At 37.1% G+C, this 23,172-nt stretch overlaps 1 protein-coding gene across 5 annotated transcripts in view; it reads right to left on the bottom strand.

Annotated features, from left to right (window-relative positions):
• ZFR (zinc finger RNA binding protein) overlaps nucleotides 1-23,172 on the bottom strand; it is an 86,310-nt gene that overhangs the window by 46,407 nt on the left and 16,731 nt on the right. For 3 of the 5 annotated variants that reach the window (XM_044932630.1, XM_025270654.2, XR_006546671.1), the window contains exons 3-7: nucleotides 15,660-15,683; nucleotides 13,921-14,203; nucleotides 12,136-12,280; nucleotides 8,908-9,126; nucleotides 80-327 (exon numbers count right to left, since the gene is read on the bottom strand). In XM_044932630.1, the coding sequence (XP_044788565.1) occupies nucleotides 80-327; nucleotides 8,908-9,126; nucleotides 12,136-12,280; nucleotides 13,921-14,203; nucleotides 15,660-15,683 (919 nt within the window). The remainder of the gene's footprint in view (nucleotides 1-79; nucleotides 328-8,907; nucleotides 9,127-12,135; nucleotides 12,281-13,920; nucleotides 14,204-15,659; nucleotides 15,684-23,172) is intronic. The other 2 variants (XM_025270655.2, XM_025270656.2) reach the window with 1 other exon arrangement.

Genomic DNA, 23,172 nt, shown 5'->3' with positions numbered 1-23,172 from the left:
AAGAATTATAATGATCAATCATACTTAACTATCAAGGACAACCACTGAAGATTTATGGTGAAGCATACAACATACGTACCTGTGGTCCAGCACAGCTGATCTTACAGACATCACAATAGTGAATCTGGGGTGGTTTGGGAGGCTGTTTTGGTTTCAGTTGTTTATTTTGGAATGGTGCTTTTTTAGTAAAGGTGGTCCCTGTCCAGGCAGCTGTTGCAGCAGCCGCCGCCGCCGCTGCCGCTGCCTGCTTCTGTTGCTGCTGCTGCTGTTGGTAGTAGGAGGATGCAGCTGAATACACTGCTGCTTCATAACCTGAATAAGATGTACCTTACAAATAAAATCAAACAAAGATTATGTTACATACCTGTAAAAGGCCAAGAAAGATGATGGGAATTTAATCCCAATAAATTCTGCTTAAAAAGATAGGTTTACATGTGTGTATTTACAAATAAATTGTATCTCACAAAACCTAAGAAAAATGTTACTTATCCTTCTTTTAATGTAAGTCAACCAAGTATTTACACAATACATGCCAGGTGTTAGGATAAGATTTGGTCACTGCTTTCAAGAAGGCTTATAGTACTGCCGGAAGGCTGTGATAGAATGTCTGATAAACTTACGTGGTTATGGAACTGTTATACAGTATTTTCCCCAAGCAGAATCCCCCTGAATACAATTAAGAAAGTGCTGGGTTTGAGGAAAAGTCTGAACTAGAATACAGAAAGGAAAAAAAACAAAGTCATGAAACTAAGACTATACGTGCTTGGTGGTTTAGAGGATAAAAGATATGAAAGAGGAAATTACACAAAGAGGACACCAAGATTTTGAATCCCAGTGACTGACTGAAGGGGTTGTACAGTCAATAAAAGTAAGGAGCTGATAGAAACTGGTTTGGAGAGGTAAGGTGACTAAAGCTTGGCAAAAGTCTGTAATATGGAATCGGAGTTCTGATGAGTATCAGGACAAAAAAAGACAAGATTTGAAATAAAGAACCAAAGACATTGGTTCTCATCTTCCAAAAGGTGAAAAAGCACTGAATTTTCTGGTTAAATATATCAATTCTATCCTTCCATTGTTCAAAGTCTTTGATGAATAAGCACATTAAGCTAGCTACATATATAATATATACAAGTTGTTTATGTGCAGGGATTTATAGATTTAAAAATCTATAAAAGCTTTACATGTGACAAAGTTGCTGATTTTATTTATAACCCTGTGTTAAAACTGGAAAACTTACTGTTCCTTAAACTAAGATCCCTGGAAATCTGCTGGATTCCCTAATTGTCATCCTTTCCCCTGAAGAGGAAATGAGTAGGTCAAAAGTTAAGGCTCAAGAGAGAGATTCCTAGTTGCTATGACAGCATAGAAGAACTACTTAAAACTGAACTTTTTGATATCTCAAATGCAAACTGCTATACTAAGAAGTAAAGATTTAAGACCCACTCACTTTAATATATTTTACACAGGGAAGAAAACATGAATTGGAAAGGTGAAGGTTAAGATGCATGGGAAATCAGAATCATAAGATTCTGAAATTTTTATTAATAGAAAATTTCCAAATGACTAGTTGTGTGCAAGAACTGTAAACATGCTACTTAAAAATGCAGCTTCATGAATTATGTATCAAGAAAATAAAAAGGTGAATAAGACCAGCAGCATCCTACAATACTGGATGATCAGAACTTCTAGGCTCTGGGTTTTTTTCTGGCCATGCTGCATGGTTTGCAGGATCTTAGTTCTCTGATTGGGGACTGAACCTGGGCCTATACCAATGAAGCAGTCAGGTACTAATCACTGGACTATCAGGGAATTCCCTAGGTTTTTTGAAAACTGAGAATCCATACTACAAGAGGCAGTGTTCCAGACACAGTGATATCTCAGAACAGAACTACAGGTATGTATTACTATACGTACTTTATAGATGAGAAAACTGAGGCTGTGGCTCAGATAATGAACTCCTTATTGCCAAAATTCAGACTTAAATTGAAGAAAGTGAGGAAAACTAGACCACTCACTAATGTCACTAGACCATTTAGGTATGACCTAAATCAAATCCCTTATGACTGTACAGTGGAAGTGAGAAATAGATTTAAGGGACTATACCTGATAGAGTGCCTGATGAACTATGGATGGAGGTTCATGACATTGTACAAGAGACAGGAATCAAGACTATCCCCAAGAAAAAGAAATGCAAAAAAAGCAAAATGGCTATCTGAGGCCTTACAAATAGCTGTGAAAAGAAGAGAAGTGAAAAGCAAAGGAGAAAAGAAAAGATACACTCATTTGAACATAGAGTTCCAAAGATTAGCAAGGAGAGATAAGAAAGCCTTCCTCAGTGATCCGTGCAAAGAAATAGAGGAAAACAATAGAATGGGCAAGACTAGAGACCTCTTCAAGAAAATCAGAGATACCAAGGGAACATTTCATGCAAAGATGGCTCAATAAAGGACAGAAATGGTATGGATCTAACAGAAGCAGAAGATATTAAGAACAGGTGACAAGAATACACAGAAGAACTGTACAAAAAAGATCTTCACGACTCACATAATCATGATGGTGTGATCACTCACACTCACCTAGAGCCAGACATCCTAGAATGTGAAGTCAAGTGGGCCTTAGAAAGCATCACTACGAACAAAGCTAGTGGAGCTGATGAATTCCAGTTGAGCTATTTCAAATCCTAAAAGATGATGCTGTAAAAGTGCTGCACTCAATATGTCAGCAAATTTGGAAAACTCAGCAGTGGCCACAGGACTGGAAAAGGTCAGTTTTCATTCCAATCCCAAAGAAAGGCAATGCCAAAGAATGTCCAAACTACCACACAATTGCATTCATCTCACACGCTAGTAAAGTAATGCACAAAATTCTCCAAACCAGGCTTCAGCAATACGTGAACTGTGAACTTTCAGATGTTCAAGCTGATTTTAGAAAAGGCAGAGGAACCAGAGATCAAATTGCCAACATCCTCTGGATCATGGAAAAGGCAAGAGAGTTCCAGAAAAACATCTATTTCTGCTTTACTGACTATGCCAAAGCCTTTGACTGTGTGGATCACAATAAACTGTGGAAAATTCTGAAAGAGATGGGAATACCAGACCACCTGATCTGCCTCTTGAGAAACCTGTATGCAGGTCAGGAAGCAACAGTTAGAACTGGACATGGAACAACAGATTGGTTCTAAATAGTAAAAGGAGTATGTCAAGGCTGTATATCATCACCCTGCTTATTTAACTTATATGCAGAGTACATCATGAGAAATGCTGAGCTGGAAGAAGCACAAGCTGGAATCAAGATTGCTGGGAGAAATATCAATAACCTCAGATATGCAGATGACACCACCCTTATGGCAGAAAGTGAAGAAGAGCTAAAGAGCCTCTTGATGAAAGTGAAAGAGGAAAGTGAAAAAGTTGGCTTAAAGCTCAACATTCAGAAAATGAAGATCATGGCATCCAGTCCCATCACTTCATGGGAAATAGATGGGGAAACAGTGGCTGACTTTATTTTCAGGGGCTCCAAAATCACTGCAGATGGTGATTGCAGCCATGAAATTAAAAGATGCTTACTCCTTGGAAGAAAAGTTACGACCAACCTAGATAGCATATTCAAAAGCAGAGACATTACTTTGTCAACAAAGGTCTGTCTAGTCAAGGCTATGGTTTTTCCAGTAGTCATGTATGGATGTAAGAGTTGGACTATAAAGAAAGCTGAGCGCCAAAGAATTGATGGTTTTGAACTGTGGTGTTGGAGAAGACTCTTGAGAGTCCCTTGGACTGCAAGGAGATCCAACCAGTCCATCCTGAAGGAGATCAGTCCTGGGTGTTCATTGGAGGGACTGATGTTGAAGCTGAAACTCCAATACTTTGGCCACCTGATGCAGAGAGCTGACTCATTTGAAAAGACCCTGATGCTGGGAAAGATTGAGGGCAGGAGGAGAAGGGGACGACGGAGGATGAGACGGTTGGATGGCATCACCGACTCAATGGACATGGATTTGGGTAGACTCTGGCAGTTGGTGATGGACAGGGAGGTCTGGCATGCTGAGGTTCATGGGGATGCAAAGAGTCGGATACGACTGAGCGACTGAACTGACCAGCTTTTAAGGTCCTTTGTATTATTTAAACAACAAAAAATCACTAAGCATAATATTTACAAAATAATCTCCTTCATTTGCACACATGTAGTCTAAAACTAATAAAAGGTAAGCTTAATTATAGCTTACTATTTAGCGTTTTTAAAAAAACCAAAGCATAAACTGAAAGGTATGCTGAAGGTTCTGGAACTCTGCTAAGGGATCGCCTTTAAATTTCCTATAACTACTAGCAAACACACATACATTTCTCATAAAGCATTATGGGAAAATAAATATAATGTTATGCCTCTAAATTAAGTAAAAGCTCAATTCTGAAAAGCTAAAACAATTTCACCTAAAAAGCACCCTATTATTAATATTTATCAAATAAGAAGTTGCATAATTAGAACAGTTAGAATATAATTTTTAAAGGTACAGTATCAGAAACAAAGACTACCACCTCAGCAGTAAATACATTTTATCACAACCCATCATTTAGTAGGTACCAACACTAGAATTCATTTTCAATAAAAGATAAAAAGAATAGCTGACCTAAGCTGTAGCAGATATAAAATTGCAGACACAGAATTCAGAAGCCCTAATAATGATCTCTTTGGATGGCAATTTCACATTGTGTATCATATGTTCTTTAAAATGTGTATACACTTTGATGTAACAGTTACACATCTAGGAATTTATATGAGGAAAACAATTGGCAAACACACAAATCTGTACATAAAATTATTATTTTACCCAGTGCTGTTTCAAGCTTTTCCTTAAACTAAACGTTCCCAACAAAAACTTTAAAATGTAGCACAGGCATACAATAAAACAGTGTTAGTCATTAAAAACTATGTTTTTCTAAGCGTAGATCTTGGTTTCTAAATACCATTGCCATACAAGAAACCAAGGTTCCTTTGTGAAATGGCTAATTGTGAGTCTATGGCAGGAAAGGCTCAAAGTTTATTGTTGTTTTGCATTTTTATTTATTCCTTAATACTCTGTCTTGTTCTGCATAGGTTATAAGGAGGTAAGGGCCATTTCAGTTCTTACCTCTTGATGTTTTTGTTATAGAGCTTGAGTGTGGGAAGCCTAGATACTGAATTTTTAAAATATTTTTTTTAATTCCTCAGAGATTTTATCTCCTACCCTATGTCAAGTGCTATGCTGGATATTAGGGACGCAATGGTGAATCAGGCAGAGTAACGTCTTACTGTGCCAGAAAAGAAAGAAATGCTCAAAGACTAATGATGCCAAGTTCAAAAGACTCAGAATTGGTTTGAAAAGGATCCTTTACTATCCAAATTTGGGACACTGTGTGCCTCAAAAAGAAAAATGAAAGCAATGGATTACACTAAACTGAATAAAAAAGAAGCCTATAGTAACACTAAAAAAAAGAAGAGGTGACAGGACTCTTCTTCAGGGAAGAATTCCTAAGAATCCAACTCATTTCACACTGATTCTTGGTAAAAGGATTTTTCATTCACCAATGGAGAGTTTGATTCAGTTACTGATTTTCAAAGGATGTAACACCTTAGAAAGATAGCTGGGCTAATAGGCCCATAGATAACTTGGTTCATTACAAAATGGAAAAAGATATCTTTAAAAAAGAAAGATCTGGTAGTCACCACTACAATCAGTGATAATACTGACACCATTAATAAGGAATAAACTGACATTATTTATTACATGGCTGGCTTCTATGATAGCTCAGTTGGCTGCAATGCAGGAGACTACGGTTTGATTCCTGGGTTGGGAAGTTCCACTGGATAAGGGATAGGGTACCCATACCACTACTCCTAAGCGTCCCTTATGGCTCAGCTATTAAAGAATCTGCCTGCAATGTGGGAGACCTGGGTTCATCCCTGGGTTGGGAAGATCCCCTGGAAAAGGGAAAGGCTACCTACTCCAGTATTCTGGCCTGGAGAATTCCATGGACTGTACAGTCCATGGGATTGTAAAGGGTCAGACATGAAAGAGCGACTTTCACTTTATTACATGTACCTGATGTGCTGAAATGAAATGCTGACATAGGTAGTTTTACTGACTAAAAAACTGCCAGAATCTAAACATAAAGAAATCAGATAAATCCAGATTGTGGGATAGTCTACAAGACAACTTGTCTGAACTCTTCAAACACATCAAGGCTGGGATCTTCCTGGTGGTCCAATGGTTAAGAATACACCTTCCAATGCAGGGGACACGGTTCAATCCCTGTTCCTGGAACTAAGATCTCACATGCCACGGGGCCTGCACACCACAACTACTGAGCCTGTACTCTCCGGAGCCCATGCTTGTACTGAGCCTGAGCCTGAGCCTGTACTCTCTGGAGTCTGTGGCAAGCATAGAGATACCTGCTTGCCACAACGAAGGCCTGGTACGCCGCAACTAAGATCTGACGCAACCAAACAGTAAATAAATAATATAAATTAAAAAAAAAAAATCAAGGTCATGAAAGATAATATAAAAATAGAAGTTATTCTGTGGTGGTGGTTTAGTCGCTAAGTCATGCCCAATTCTTGTGATCCTGTGGACTGCAGCACCCCCCAGCTCCTCTGTCCATGGGATCTCCTAGACATGTATACTGGAGTGGGTTGCCATTTACTTCTCCAGGGAATCTTTCCAACTCAGGGACTGAACCTGAGTCTCTTGCATTGCAGGTGGATTCTTTACTGTTAAGCCACCAGGGAAGCCCCAGGGGTAATTCTACATCAAAGGAAAATGAAACTAACAACCAAATACAATCTATAATCCTTGACTGGACCCTGAATTTAAGACAAAGTACAAATACATCAACTATAGAGAAAGTCTAGCCATAAAAGACATTTGTGGACAACTGAGGAAAATTTATTTGATAATATCCATGTCCAATTTCTGATCTGCATTTTGTTATATAAAAGAATGCTCCTATTCTTAGGAAATACATGTGGAAGAATTCCAGGCAAGGCACCATGTCACTGGCAACTTAGAAAACAAGGAAACATTACTAAATCGTTTGAAAATGTGTTTAAATAGAGGAGAGTTAAGCAAATGTAACAAAATAATATTTGGTGAACCTACGTAAATGTTGTATGGGCACTTGTTGTCTGGTGTTTTTTTTTTTTTTTTTTTCAATTTTCTGCAGAAGGAAAATTTTCTAAAATTGGGGAAAAAACATGAACCAGGGAATGGTGTATCTCTATACTTAGGGCATTCACAACAAGGAAAGCAGTTTACACTGTAGTACATATAAGACAAAATTCACCCTTTATAAAGAAACCATGATGTTTATATATGCATAATCCCATGGAAAAAAGTACAGAAAGACATGCACTAAAAAGTTAATGGTAATTAGTGTCTAGGGATAGATGCCTAGTAATTTAATTTTTCCTCCTTTTTAAATCCATAGCTTTGAGTTTTAAAATGATATATTACTTACATACTAAAGCAGTAAACAGAAATAATTATCTTCATGCTGTGTAAGGTATATTCAAGAAACTGAGAAAGACAAAGGCTGAGAGAGGCAGAGAGAAAAAGGGAAGAATAGATGAAAGGGAAAAACAAGGAATAGGAATGGATACTATCACATTCCTTATTTATTAAAGCTGATGTGGGTTTTTTTCCTTAAGTGTCCAAATAGATTTCACTGAAATAACTCCATTTACAGTTATAACCAGTTAACCAGAGAAAGGCAGAAAAGTTGTATCATGAGTAACAAATCAAAGAATAATAATATCTCCTTATGTCAGTTCATTTCCAAACGGCTGTCTTAATTAATTTACAAATCTGTCCCCATTGCTCCCTTTCTTGAGCTCTCTTTGGCATTCTGTCTGCCCACAAGATAAAGACAAGACAACACAGCAGACCATACAAGGCTTTCCACACTGACATTTCCAGCCTCAATTTCCTGTTATCCTGTGTATCCTGTATTTCTGCCACAATGAACTCTTGATCCCAAACATATCATGCCTACTTTGTATCCCTAACACCATGCACAGAGTTCGACATAGAGTAAGAGATTAAAAATAATCTTTGAGAAAAAAAAAATAAGTTTAAAAATTCAGCAGCTACTTCTAACACCTCAACTACCAAAAAACATCAAGAGATGAAAAATGAAATTACCTATGCCACCTTAAATCCTCCATGGAACTAGACAGCGTACTAAGGAATAAGTAAAATGCAAAACCAACAACAAACTATACATTAGTACAACACTAAGTGTCTTCAAAAAAGCCATGTGTGACTTTAAGCACTCCAATACTACAAAGTACCTCAGTGGAAAATTAGGAAGAACAGTGGGCACAGCAAGGTTTTAGTGATTATTCTCGGCCAGGAAAAATATATGATTACTAAATAAATCTACTCTGTTCTTCCAAGAGATGTGTTACATAACCATCATCTATGGATGTTTATAAAGGCCCCCAATATTTTCAAATTACTTATTCCTGATGGTAAATATGAAGATATAACTCCTTGCAAGCTGAAAAAACAATGTAAATAATCTGTCAGTGGTACTTCCTGAAGTTAACCTTGAACTTTCAAATTCATTTGGAAAAGTCAGACAGGAAATGACCCTGTAGAATACTAGATGTTATTTTCTCTAACTGCAATGCTAGGCCCAAGGTTTTAAAAGCCCAGAGGGCATTTTTACATTCTGCTAAAATTTCCTGGCATTAAGAAAAAAAAAAACATATTAAGAGTAGGTTCATCTGTCACATATGTACAAATATTTGTATTAACACCTATCAATTAATTCAATTCTTGCTTTACTGGGAGTAAGATCATCCCACAGAAAACCAAGATAGTTTCTTAGTGAGTCTAATTCGCTTCCTCATTTAAACACACTTCATCAGTCTTACCAGAATAAGTAACTGCCGTGGTACTATAAGTAGCACTCTGGGTATAGGATGGCACCACAGTAGCTGCAGCTGCTACTGGCTGTACGGTGGAGGATACAGGATAAATGGAGAAAGTAGTGGTAGCTGGACTTGGTGTGGCTGGTTTTATGGCTGTCACTTGTCGAGTTTGCTGGGCTTGTGTATACTGAGTTGCACCTTGGCTATAACCTGCTTTAGGGGCTAAATTGGGAAAGAGACATAAGAAAATTAGAAAAGTGAACCTTAGTTACTGTACCAATATCCTAGAAAAAACAAACATAAACATCATTAACTGGAAATTTTATGCTAGCAATTTCTCCTTGATAAAAGAAGTAAAATTCTTATTACCAACTTCATAAAATACAACATCTATATAAATAACTGTTCTTCCCCAGATGCTTTCTACATATTTCCAAAATGACATTTTGTCAAGATTTGCCACTAACTGAAATATCAGCACTACTTAAACCATGTCATTAACAAATAAAGTTTTAAGGAAAGAATGTGTGTGTGTGTATTTGGGCTAGTCAGTATACTTGAGAGTTATGCTTAATACTGGGAACAAAACAGAGAGTGCCTCAAAGTATAGTTTAAGTCACAGTAAAATTTTCAATGCTTGATTATATGGAACTTGTTCAAACACCATTTAAAAGAATTTTACTGATTTGTCCATAGTGAACTTCAAGCTAATTACAACCCACAAGGAGCTACTTATTTAATTCTTCAAATGTCAATAGCTCGAGTGCAGCTGTTCTTAAACGGCTGTCATTAAAGTCTCGCCTGAACTTTCTGCTGTCTTTGAACCCATTAAAACCAATGTATACCCAGGGTGCAATGTTAAAAGAATCTGCCTATTGATGCAGGAGACTCAAGTTTGATCTGTGGGTAGGGAAGATCCCCTGGAGTAGGAAATGGCAACCCACTCCAGTATTCTTGCCTGGAAAATCCCACGGACAGAGGAACCTGGTGGGTGGGCTACAGTCAATGGGGTCACAAAGAGTTGGATATGACTAAGTGCACACACACACACTTGAATACCTTAAGAATCTTATGAGACTTATCATCACTAAATTAATAATTAATCCCTTATTAAGGATCACTAAAGCATACAAATGTAATTTTCTGAGAAAGGCCCAAATATATCAGGGACCAAACTCATTTATGCTTTTAAGTAAATGTACTTTAAATAAACAGCACTTAACAGTTTATAAAACTTTTTCTACACATAGTATGAAATCTGATCCACATGACATACAGATGAGTACAACATTTTACAAGAAAACCCTGATGTGCAAGAGCTAAATAATTTACAAAAGTCACATGGTCATGTCAGATTTTAGACTATACCATGGTAATCTGACTCAATATTAATTCAGTACTCTTCAGCATAATCCATCAAACCTTGGTAATTAATCAGGAAGTTTATTAAAGCTCATCGTACCCACAAATCATTAGAAAGGAGACTTAAGAAAAGTCAGTATCATTATAATTCAAAACACTTTTAACCCACTTTCTAAGGGACTCATAGAATCAATCTTAGATCTAAAAGTAGCCTAGAAAGAGCTAAGTCAACCACCCCGTTCACAAATAAGAGAAGAGATGAAATGAGGTAAGCAATCACTTGCCCATGATAATGGTAACACTAGGGCTAGAAACCAATTCTACTCTTTTCTAATTCAAGGCTCTACCCACACTCTCATGGTCCTTTAAAAATACGAGTCGCCTATTCAAGCTGTACTGTCACTCTGTTTATTTAACTTATATGCAGAGTATGTCATGTGAGATGATGGGCTGCATGAAGCTGGAATCAAGATTGCCGGGAGAAAAATCAATAAACTCAGATATGCAGATGATACCACCCTTATGGCAGAAAGTGAAGAACTAAAAGAGCCTCTGGATGAAAGCGAAAAAGCAGAGTGAAAAAGCTGGCTTAAAACTCGACATTAAAAAAACTAAGATTATGGCATCCAGTCCCATCATTTTATGGCAAATAGATGGGGAAACAATGGAAACAGTGACAGACTTTATTTTCTTGGGCTCCAAAATCACTACAGATGGTGACTGCAGCCATGAAATTAAAAGATGCTCGCTCCTTGGATGAAAAGCTATGACCAACATAGCATATTAAAAAGCAGAGTCATTACTTTGCTGGCAAAGGTCCACCTAGTCAAAGCTATGGTTTTTCTAGTCGTCTTGTATGGATGTGAGAGTTGGACTATAAAGAAAGCTGAGTGCCGAAGAATTGATGCTTTTGAACTGTGGTGTTGGAGAAGTCTCTTGAGAGTCCCTTGGACTACAAGGAGATCAAACCAGTCAATACTAAAGGAAATCAGTCCTGAATATTCATTGGAAGGACTGATGATGAAGCTCCAATACTCTAGCCACCTGATGTGAAGAACTGACTCCTTGGAAAAGACCCTGATGCTGGGAAAGATTGAAGGCGGGAGAAGGGGATGACAGAGGATGAGATGTCTGGATGGCATCACTGACTCGATGGACATGAGTTTGAGCAGGCTCTGGCAGTTGGTGATGGACAGGGAGGCCTGGCATGCTGCAGTCCATGGGGTCATAAAGAGTTGCACACAACTGAGCAACTGAACTGACTAACTTTTCAGAACTTGGAGAGCTTTGGTCTTAAAGGTGCTCAGTTAAATTTCTATGAAAAAAAATCCATCTTTTAAAGACTATAGATATGTAGGCTTCTTTGCAAACAAAACAGTTCCTGCATTCAAACCATTAATATATATTGTACTATCAGTGGCTGATAACAATACCAACTGTCATTACAGATCAGAGAAAGGTGAATTAAAAATATGGGTCCACAAAATAGAAACCACCATCAGGGCCTCCACTAATTACAAAGGAAGGTGTGTCTGGGCATTTCTGGGCAAAAAGCAGGCAGCCAGAAGTTACTGCCACAACTTCTTTTGTACAGCTTATTTCAGCAGAAAAAGAACTGTAAGCTGAAGATCAGACATGAAATACACTTCCAAGAGAGAAGAACATGATTATGAACTGCCTCCGGGGCCTTCTCTCTTTGGGACTCAAAGGCATTTTTATACAGAAAGAGAACATGACTAGAACCTGCCTCTCAAGGTAATATAACACAACAAGTTTAGATGGATTCAAAAGCCTATCTTCATTAAATAACACCTTGAATAATATGTTTCAACAGTGTACAATGAAAGGGTGGTATGTTAATAAACTCACCTGTCTGATAGTAGGTCTCAGCAACGGAAGGCTGAGGCTGGGCGGCGGCAGCTACAGCAGCAGCAGTTGCTGTTGGTTGTTGGTAGTACTGCTTACTATCATAAGCTACAGCAGGAGCTGTGGATCTTACATATGAGTACGAATCCTAAAGAAAGAGAATGAAATCTTGCTATCAGTGAAGTGGCAGAGGGAAAAAACCTCATCTTTGCCACATTAAAAATCTAATAAAGGAAAACAGAAACCTAAATATGTATGAATATAAACAGAAGATTCAAATTCAATACAAAGGGGATTCATTTGGGACTTCATCAAATAAGGTCAAAATCATTTGAGGCAGCATGCTTAACTTTTACAATTGAAAAAAATCATCAAAACATTTAAAAATAAACATTTAAAAATTAATTTTATTTAAAAATTGCATGGTGGATCTGCCTTAAAGATGGATTCCAGAGTAAAGAACACCTGGATGTTCTAAGCTTTGTGACTTGTTTCAGCTTTCTTTTTGTTCATCCTTATTTACCACTATTTATTAACATAATGATGAGTAAGAGCTTCCAGGTGGAGGGAAGGTAAACAGAGGTTCTAAGGGAAAGGAATATTATTTACAAATCTCCAAAGCAATGAAGATCAAGGTGAGCTGGTGAATTCTAGCACTGTATATAGTGAGGAGGGCTTGGGAGGCACACAGGTAGAAAGACTGAAGAAGCAGGCAGGACCCAGAAAATTACGGGCTTCATACACCCTATTAAAAATAATAAAATGTATTATATTCCGTCTTTGGACATAAGGAAAACAATCACACGTCAAAGTAATTCTGAGTTTAGAAATCTGCTAAATATTAATAGCAAATGCTAATAATGCTGATCCATATGTCAATTTCTTAGATAACAAAATAAATCTCTCTATTTTAGAAAGAATATTAAAAAATCAGAAGCTCCAAAGTTTAAAAACCGGATCTTAAAAGTAAACAAACAAAAAAATGGGTTAAAAGAATTAGGACCAAATTTATTAAATAAGTGAGTAGTAATTAAGTGCCATACTAGACATAAGAGACCATATTTTTATAAAGAGAATTAAGAGCTTTATGTTCCCATAAACCTAACAAGAAGCAATTAGATGACTTAAGGGCAGGATCAATTTCTGTTATAGATAAAGAAACAGTATCTCGAGGGGAAGAAGTACATATAGGCAATAGACTTTCCACAGTGTTTCAGGAAGACATTATGTAATTTGCTTTGTTTAATGGCATTCCAGCATGTGGGTTCCCACACCAGAGGCTGAACCCATGCTCCGTGCAGTGGAAGTGCCAGGGACTGGCAGGTAACCACCGCACTGCCAGGGAAGTCCTGACACTATGTAATTTGTTTGTCCCACATAGCTGAAGCTCATGGTTCTCAAAATAGACATAGGGGTGTCCCAAGTGGATAAATAATTCCACAGTACCAACAAGGGGCAGAAGACCTTATATATCTTAATTTTTCTCAAAAACTTGTTATAAGATTAAAATATTTAGCCAGTAATTAATTTTTTTTTAAATTAAACCAAACATATATAGAGAGTGAAGTGAAATGGACTGGGAGATTATTAATATAAAACTCACTGCAAGGAAGCTTAATCCCTGGAGTATGCTCCCAGATTACCTAGGAATACACACTCACTTTTCTCTATCATTAGAGGTATATTTTGCAAGACTCAAGTTTGAAAAGTATTGGCTTGGACATTACATTAAACACTGATGTCACTGAACCTGTATGTTAAGGCTAATGAAAGCAGAAGCTTTCTTACCTGGTAGTTCTGTGTAGTAGCTGGGGGTGGTGGTGGAGGTGCTTCTTGTTGCCTCTGTGTATAACCATAGTCAGTCGCTGTGTGTGCAGTGGGGTAACCTCCATAAGCAGCAGCTGTTGCAGCAGCTGCAACAGCTACTGGAGCAGGCCTGGCAACTGCAACTGTGGCGGCTGCTGGTGCATAGGCAGCAGTAACTGTGTGAGCAGCTACTGGAGCCTGATGGACAGTGTAGCTAGCAACGGTGGTTGGATGAGAGTAGGCTACACCCGAAGCTGGCTGCTGGCTATATTGTGGAGTAGAAGAATAAACAAAATACAATTTAATTTTTAAAATCTAGGAATTCAATCAACTTAAAAGCACATTTCCCAGTAATTTAATCATGGACTACAAAAGAACAGGTATGAACTTAATAAACCACCTAATCAAATATCCTATTTGTTATTGTTGTGTAATTTTCATCCCTTAATCTGAATAAATTAAGATAGTCACACTTATTGTTTCAGATCAAAAGATCATTATCACAAAGCAGGGAGGACAAACTGAGATAAGAAGCAGTATTAGGAAGAAAAACTGATCAAATTAGGAGCTTAAAAAAGTATCTGCTGTATGTAAAGTTCTTTATTATGTTCTATAGTTTTAAAATACTGTATTCTAGCTCCAATTAAGGAAAACATTTAAGGTAGAAACTGTTACTGACATGACTTAAGAAATACTTCTGATGCTCTAAGGCAGTGGTTCTCAACTAGGGGAGACTATGCCCTCCTGGAGATACCTGGTCATGTCTGGAGATATTTTTGATGATCAAACTGCAGAGGAGAAGGTGGTGATGTGTGCTACTTGTATTTAGTGGGTAGAGGTCAGTAATGCTGTTATATATTCTATAAAGGACAGCTATCCACAACAAAGAATTATCCAAAGAATGCCAACAGTGCTGAGGTTGAGAAATCCTTCTCTAGAGTACAGATTTTACAATGCAGTATCTGTTATATTAGATACATTTTCCAGGTTATAGGCAGAAATCATTATACACATTTCTCTCTTAAAAATGTAGCACATGCTGCAAAAGGAGACCTAAGTCAGATGCTTTGCAATCATAACCATGTAGACCTCAAAGAGACAAAACCCTTTTCCAAAACTCTAAATTAAATGAATCTTCAGGTAAAGTTCTTAAAATAACATTTACTTTAATTTTTAATTTGAGAGCCTATGTCACATAAAACAAGGCCCACAGATGTTAGCATATAAAAACATTTTTGTTGTTTTAGGTTCTCTGTTAAGTAATACATTCACAATCACACCTGCTAAAGCTCTATTACCAAGGCAGAAATGCCTTCTTAAAAAAAAAGGATAGCCCCAACAGTTATTTAGCTGACAGGTTTTAGTTGACCATACGTTTTAATACGAGTCAAAAGTTAAGTACAGCTAAGAAAAAAATGCCTGACATAGCTGAAGCTGCACTAATAAACTAGTGTGCCTGATTCATGGGTTACAGTACAGGATATTCTTCACTGGTATGCACAATACCAAAAAAATATAGCATAGAATTAAAATCTGGGGCCATCATATTTTAACTGTATTATGGAAGACACTGACAATTAGAATGTATTCAAAAGGAATCAGTATGAAGTTTATAAATATGGGTATTATTTTACATAAAAAGTAGAGGACCTGGGGACATTCAGTCTAGAAAAGGTGACCTTGGAAGATATGATAGCTGCCTTCTAATAGAAGAGACTTACTCCATGCTGCTCCAGAGAACAGAACTAGAACCAATGGATGGAAGGGTGGCAGATTTCAGCCCAATATGAAAAAGAAAAAAAAACAAAAACTTAGAACAGAGTCCAAAGAAACTCTTATAATTTCTATTTGGATGAGGTTTTCCACATTTTGACACTAAAAATTAGCTAACATTTTCTACATATATGCCAATTATAAGACAGGAAAAAGGAAGTTTAAACTGCCAATAGTGGGAAATTAGATGGGCATTGACATTTTCTATGGATAATTCCACATTGTTAAGAAAAATTCCAGTAACGTATACCTCTTCAAAATTCCTAGAACCGAGAAAAAGAATCATGTTTAAAATATAAATGCACCAGTTCTGTGGAACTTGTATTTAACATTTACTGGTAAGATTTCGCACATACAGGCTATATGGCTACATAAAAATCCAGAGTCTTGAATTCCTATACTGTTTCCATTCATCTCACTGCTCTTCATCGAGCATCTGTTCATGTTTCATGCTCCCCAAAATGTGTCCTATAGGACAAAAAGCAAAAGTTGGAGTAGAATAGGAATATCAAGTATTCCTATTCCAAGGCAATTTGATGTATACTGCCTCTGATCTTTAGAAGTCCACACAGCTTGGGGACGGATGACCTTGTGTTCTGGTTTATGCCTATTGCCCCACATATTTATTAATAGTATTCTCACTCTCCTATGTTCCAATTTGAACAATAAATTTTATAGTCACCCTTCCCAGCAGCCATATAAAAAAGATGCCAGTGCATTTAGCAATTACCATATATTTACATTCTTAAGGTTAACTAATCTAACTTGCTCTGTACAACCAGGTCCCTAACCATCATCTGGACTGGAACCACAGCCTCCACCAAAGCATCATGAAGGATGATGATCCACTCTCAGTTCCCAGGTAGTCAAGGGCTAGGGCAGCTGACAGCAGTTAAGAATAAAGATTCTGTGGCGGATTCGTTTTGATGTTTGGCAAAACTAATACAGTGTTTGAGGTTTAAAAATAAAATAAAATTAAAAAAAAAAAAAAAGAATAAAGATTCTCTGATCTGTTATCTTAGATCCATCTAGGAAATTCTTTTTCAATTTCAAATACCTTTAGACAAACGGTCTTTTACATGACACAGATGACCACACTGGACTACACTAACTCAATGAAATATCAAGTAGCTAAGTCTAAACAATTTTTAAGAATTCAGGCCAAGTTCAAATTAGTTTATGTAAAATTAGTCTTAAGTTGAAACAGTTCAAATCAAGGTTTTTGCCTAGTCTCGAGTGTTAGAATAAAAGGTAAGTTATACCTCTATATAAAATTTAAGACTTAACCATCTTTATGGAGAAGAAAATGGCAAACCACTCCAGTATTCTTGCCTGGCAAATCCCAAGGACAGAGGAGCCTGGTGGGCTACAGTCCATGAGGTCGCATAAAGTCGGACACAACTGAGTACACACGCACAACTGTCTTTAAGTTGTTTCTTAAATAGGGAACTCCCTGGTAGTCCAGTGGTTAGGACTCTGAACTCTCACTGCCAATGGCCCCAGTTCAATCCCTGGTTGGAAACTAAAATCCCACAAGTCATGTGCTGCCCCCCACCAATCTTAAATAAACCAGGACATAAAATAAAAACCCACATCCTATGCCACAAAAATAATCTGTGAAATGAGATTTTCATTTACCAAACAACCAGGAGAGCAGAAGCTTTTATTTAGATGATAATATCCTTTGTGAATAAATTAAATCTAATCAGTTTCAGTCAGTTTTAAAGTTCAACAAACTAAAAAACAAATTATGAAACAAACATAGGAAATCAACATGGGTAAGAAAGCTTAAGAAATAATCAGACATAAAATAGGAATGGTATTTCTCTTGAGGGGGGAGCATTTAGGATATTATTGATATTAAAGAGTAAAAAATAAATGTTTCATATTCCTGAACTGTTTACCTTCAGCTAAAGATGTTCAAACCACCACACAACTGCACTCATTTCACATGCAAGGTAATGCTCAAAATTCTTTAAGCTAGACTTCAGTAGCATGTGAACCAAGAACTTGCAGATGTATAAGCTGGATTGAGAAAAGGCAGAGAAACCAGAGATCAAATTGCCAACATTCGCTGAATCACAGGGAAAGCAAGAGAATTTCAGAAAAGTATCTACTGCTGCTTCATTGACTATGTTAAAGTCTTTGACTGTGTGGATCACAATAAACTGTGCTAAATTCTTAAAGACATGGGAATACCAGACCACCTTACCTGTCTCCCAAGAAACCTGTCTGCAGACTAGGAAGCCACAGTTAGAACCAGACATGGAACAACAGACTGGTTCAAAATTGGGAAAGGAGTACATCAAGTTTGTATACTGTTACCCTGCTTATTTAACTTCTATGCCGAGTACATCATGCAAAATGCTGGGCTCCATGAAGCAGAAGCTGTAATCAAGACTGCTGGGAGAAACAGCAACTACATCAGAAACGCAGCTCATACTACCCTAATGGCAGAAAGCAAAGAGTAACTAAAGAGCCTCTTGATGAAGGTGAAAAAAGAGAGTGAAAAAGCTGGCTTAAAACTCATCAAGAAAACTAAGATCATGGCATCTGGCCCTATCACTTCATAGCAAATAGATGGAGAAAAAGTGGAAACAATGGCAGATTTTATTTTCTTGGGCTCCAAGATCATTCCGGATTGTGACTACAGCCATGAAATTAAAATGCTTGCCCTTGGAAGGAAAGCTATGACAAACCTAGACAGCATATTAAAAAGCAAAGACATCACTTTGCTGACAAAGGTCCGTATAGTCAAAGCTATGATTTTTCCAGTAGTCATGTACAAATGTTGAGAGTTGGACCATAAAGAAGGCTAAGTGACAAAAAATTACGCTTTCAAATTGTGGTGCTGGAGAAGACAACGAGAGTTACTTGAACAGCAAGGAGATCAAACCAGTCAATCCTAAAGGAAATAAACTCTGAATATTCATTGGAAGGATTGATGCTGAAGCTCCAATACTTTGGGCCACCTGATGCGAAGGGCTGACTCATTGGAAAAGACCCTGATGCTGGGAAAGGTTGAGGGCAGGAGGAGAAGGGGACAACAGAGGATTAGATGGTTGGATGGCATCATCAACTCAATGGACATGAGTCTGAGTAAACTCCTGGAGATAGTGAAGGCCTGGTGTGCTGCAGTCCATAGGGTCACAAAGAATCAGACACGTCTTAGCAACTGAACAACAACAAAGCTGAAAGTGAAGACAGTCAGAAGCCTTATCAAAATAAACAGCCATCCAAAATGACCAGATATTACTACAAACTGAAAAAGAAACAAGAATGATTCCATGGGAAATGGATAACTCAAAGCAACAGGTAAGAATTTTCAAAATCTCCAATTTGTATCTACAAAATAAGAACTTTACACGTGTTAGAAGATAAAAATGAAGGACATGAACAAGGTAAAGAAAATGATTAAAGAGAAAGGATAAATATAGCAGGTCTAAAATTCTAACAAGAAGGAATTTCTAGAGAAAAGGAAAAAAGCAGATGGAAGAAATTAAGAAATAAAATTTTCCCACCCTTGAAGGGAGGAATGTGTTTTCAAATTCAGAGGTCTACAGAGTGCAGAACAGAAAGGATGGACAACACTGACATTTAGCATTTCATAACACCTCAAGACAAAGAGAAAAATCCTTTAACTCTCCAGACACAAACAAAACAGGTTACCTACACACAACTAAATGAAAATCAGACTTATTTTTAACACTAGTGGCTGGAAGACAATATGGTAATGTCTTGAAAATTCAAGGGAAAATGGTTATCAATGTGGAGTTCTGCACCCAGCTAAACTATTAACACAGAATATAGATTCTGACATTTAAGGTCTGAAGTTTACAGCCTATATGCCTTTTCTTAGGAAGCTACATGAAAATGTACTTCAGCAAAAAATAAAACAAGAAAAATACCATGGAATTCCACACACAGTGGATTCAAACCAGGAGAGTGATAAAAGCCCAGGTCAGCAATAATACAAAGGCCCAGATGAGACTGCAATCAAAGGAAGGACAGAAGCCTCCAGGAGAAAGATGTTCAGGAAAACAGATGACTGGACAATAGACAGCAGATCAGGAGCCTGGGGAAATCTCATGATATAATCAAGGCACCAAGAAGATTTGGGTGAAAAACAGGATAATGAAGGACTTCAGGAAATATGAAACTGGTCAAGATAAATGATCATAGCTGAGCAACTAGTAGAGTGTCAAAAAAGGAAAATCCATTTGAACTTGAGCCTAGAAAGATTATTAAGTGATACAGGGTTATAAAATGGAATACACTAGGAATTCTAATCATAGGTCAGTACTTGGCACCACAGTATATACTATTTAAAGTCATAAAAATGAAATGGTTTTTGCTTTCAAGTTTTAGAATAAACCTAAATCACGGAAGATAAACTATTACAGAACACAATGTAAATGCTATCACAAGGAAAACTATAGCTGAGTAGAGGGATGGAGTGGAGAAAGAGGGAAAGTGAAGCAGAAGAATTTAAAGATTCCTAATAGTACCAAGATACTATCAGCTTGTGATGGAACTACAACAGAACTGACAGTATTGTTGAAGAGAGACAGCCGTATCACTGAATTTGGGAGGAGAAACATGAGAAGCATGAGAGAGTATATATGAACTCCTAACCATGATTTTAAGAAGTCAAAATAATGTAGAGTTGATAAATTAAGATATAAAAATGCAGCATACTATTTAGTGATAAGGAGGTTAGAAATAAAACCAAGATATATTAAAGGTGAGGGTCCCTGGGAAGTGGAATTAGAAGGAAGGGAGAAAGAAAATAAGGGACTTGTTATCATTAAGTTCTTCTATCTATGTTTAATTAGTTAATGCATTATTCTGGGAAAAGGGAAGCATAAGATATTATAACAGAATTCTCAGACAGGCAACTTTAATGACTAACAAACCAGCCCTAAATTTAAATACTCCCTTCTAGTTATTCCAATACAACTCTACATCTACATTTCTGGCCTCAACCTGAATCTATACCCGACTCTGGGCTCATCTTTCAAATTCCATTAATATGACCTGGCTTTTTATTACACTACTAAATTTACAGTCACTACTGAAATCACAGTAAGTTATGTGTACAAATGGCTTGTCCACATAAATGGCATCTAGTAACAGGGAAAACATTCCTATATCTCAGTTCTCAAAACTGAGCAGTTCTCAAAATGTGATCCAAAGGACAGCTAAGGGTCCCTAAGATTATTACAGAAGGTCCACAAGGTTGGTTCTCTTTTTTCAATTACAAATTGCCTTCATATATTTTAATCCAAACAACTTACTGCAACACACTAAATGCAAAAGCAGATATGAGAATCCAACCATCTTAGTGAACCAACCATCTTATCTATCCAAGCAGATATTAAAAAGATTTGTAAAAATGAAAAACAATGCTTCTCATCTCACTACTTTTTTTGTGGTTGAAATAGTTAGTTACTTTTCATAAAAATATTCTTGGTTAACATGTAGTGGCTTTACTATTATTTTAAAACAATTTTATAAATACTTTAGAAGGGTCCCAGAACCAGAAAGTTTGAGAATCACCATTTTATGATACAGAACATTAACTTAAGATCTGTGATGGTATTCATCATTCATTTTCCTGCTCTTTACTTACAACCTCTTTAAGCAAAATGCTTCCTTCTATCTTATGACAGAGAAACAGTATTTGTTGTCTGTTAAAACGAAGAGTGCATGAGTGGCCAGAGATCTGTTGCCTAAACCTATAATAGTCTTATCTAGGGCTCCAAATCTCCTCTTGGTTAACTGCTATACATACCAATTTCTGTGTTAACAGAGACATCAAAGGCATTGGGAAGTAAAGACTCAGAACTTTGGCACCCCCACAAGAAACTAACAGAAAGTGAATTAGGAAAAAGCCCACTTCCCCCTTTAAGGGAGAACTGTATGCGAAATGTTCTTGTCTGAGCCTTGGCTCTAGGTAAAGGAGAGAAGGCTCTTTGATAATTCTTAACAAGTGAGCACTCTCCTTAGCTTGAGCTCTCGAATTCACATTATCTGACCAGGGAAAACACCAAACCAAGTAGTTAGTTTATCTCTGTGCTGACAATGCTTCCAGGTGCCACAGAATCCAGATTTCTCTCTAATGCTACAGTCCTGCAAGAAAGAGATCTCAATCAAAAATGAAACCCATAAGGAAATAAGATACTATGAGCAAGAGCTTGCAAAATTATTAAAAAACTGAGAAAACTATAATTATTAGAATTATTGGATACAAAACAGAAAATAAACACACTAAAGAGATAGTCAAAACCAAGACCAAGAGGTCAGTCAAAAACAACCAGATGAATGGAAACAGTTTCCAGAAATGAAATACAGTGCATAAAAATTAGAATCTTAGAAAGGAATCACATAACTGATTAGACATAGCTGGCAAAAAAAAAAATCTATAAAACTTACCCAGAATGCACACAAAGAAATGAAAGATATTAAAGAGGATAAAAGACCAGGAGCAAAGAATAAAAAATGTTAACTTGAAACTCAATGGAGTTACAAATGAAGAAAAAGAATGGGAGAGAGGAAACATTTAAATAGAATGTTTGATATAACAATCCTCATATCCAGGAGTCCCAACTAATCCAAAGTAAGATTAAATAAGGAATTCTCACCAAAATCCATCTGAGTGAAACTGTAAACACCAAAGAGCAAAAACCACAACTAATCTGAGGGGAAAAAAATTCCCTAGAGACTAAGTGATGCCTTCTCAAGAATGAGAAGGGAGACATGAAAATATTTTGAGATTAAAAAAACAAAACAAAAAAATCTGTTCTTAGTAAACCCGTATTAAAGGACATTCTCAAAGATATACTTTAGAAAGAAAGAAAATGATCTCAGGATGAATGAACATTAAGTTAAAAAAAAAAAAAAAGGTAAATTTGAAGGCAAATTTAAATAGTCACTGGCTATATAAGACAATTTTGTCCAACAATTGTCACAGGGTTTAGAAAATCTAAAAACAACAAAAGCACAAAATAAGGAGGCAACTGATCCAAGTTAGAGCATTTTAAGTCCTTGTTTTGTTTAGAAAGGTACTGTTAAGGTACCTTCCTAAACAGGTAAAGGTAAGGATTAACTTTGAAGTGAAGTGAAGTCGCTTAGTCGTGTCTGACTCTTAGCGACCCCATGGACTGCAGCCTACCAGGCTCCTCCATCCATGGGATTCTCTAGGCAAGAGTACTGGAGTGGGGTGCCATTGCCTTCAATATTTCTTTGAGCCCCCACTTTTTTTTGCAGGTGGTGGGGGGGGGGGCAAGAATACTGGAGTGGGTTGCCATTCCCTTCTCCAGGAGATCTTCCCGACCCAGGGATTGAACCCGGGTCTCCTGCACTGTAGGCAGACGCTTTACCGTCTGAGCCACCAGGGAAGTAATTAACTTTAAATTAAAAATGTGAAATTTCTAGAGGAACCACCATAGGACAGATGCG

Source organism: Bubalus bubalis, chromosome 19 (genome assembly GCF_019923935.1).
Source record: "Bubalus bubalis isolate 160015118507 breed Murrah chromosome 19, NDDB_SH_1, whole genome shotgun sequence".
NCBI classification, from domain to species: domain Eukaryota; kingdom Metazoa; phylum Chordata; class Mammalia; order Artiodactyla; family Bovidae; genus Bubalus; species Bubalus bubalis.
Note: the sequence above shows the minus strand (reverse complement) of the source record. Positions and strands in the feature narration are given on the sequence as shown.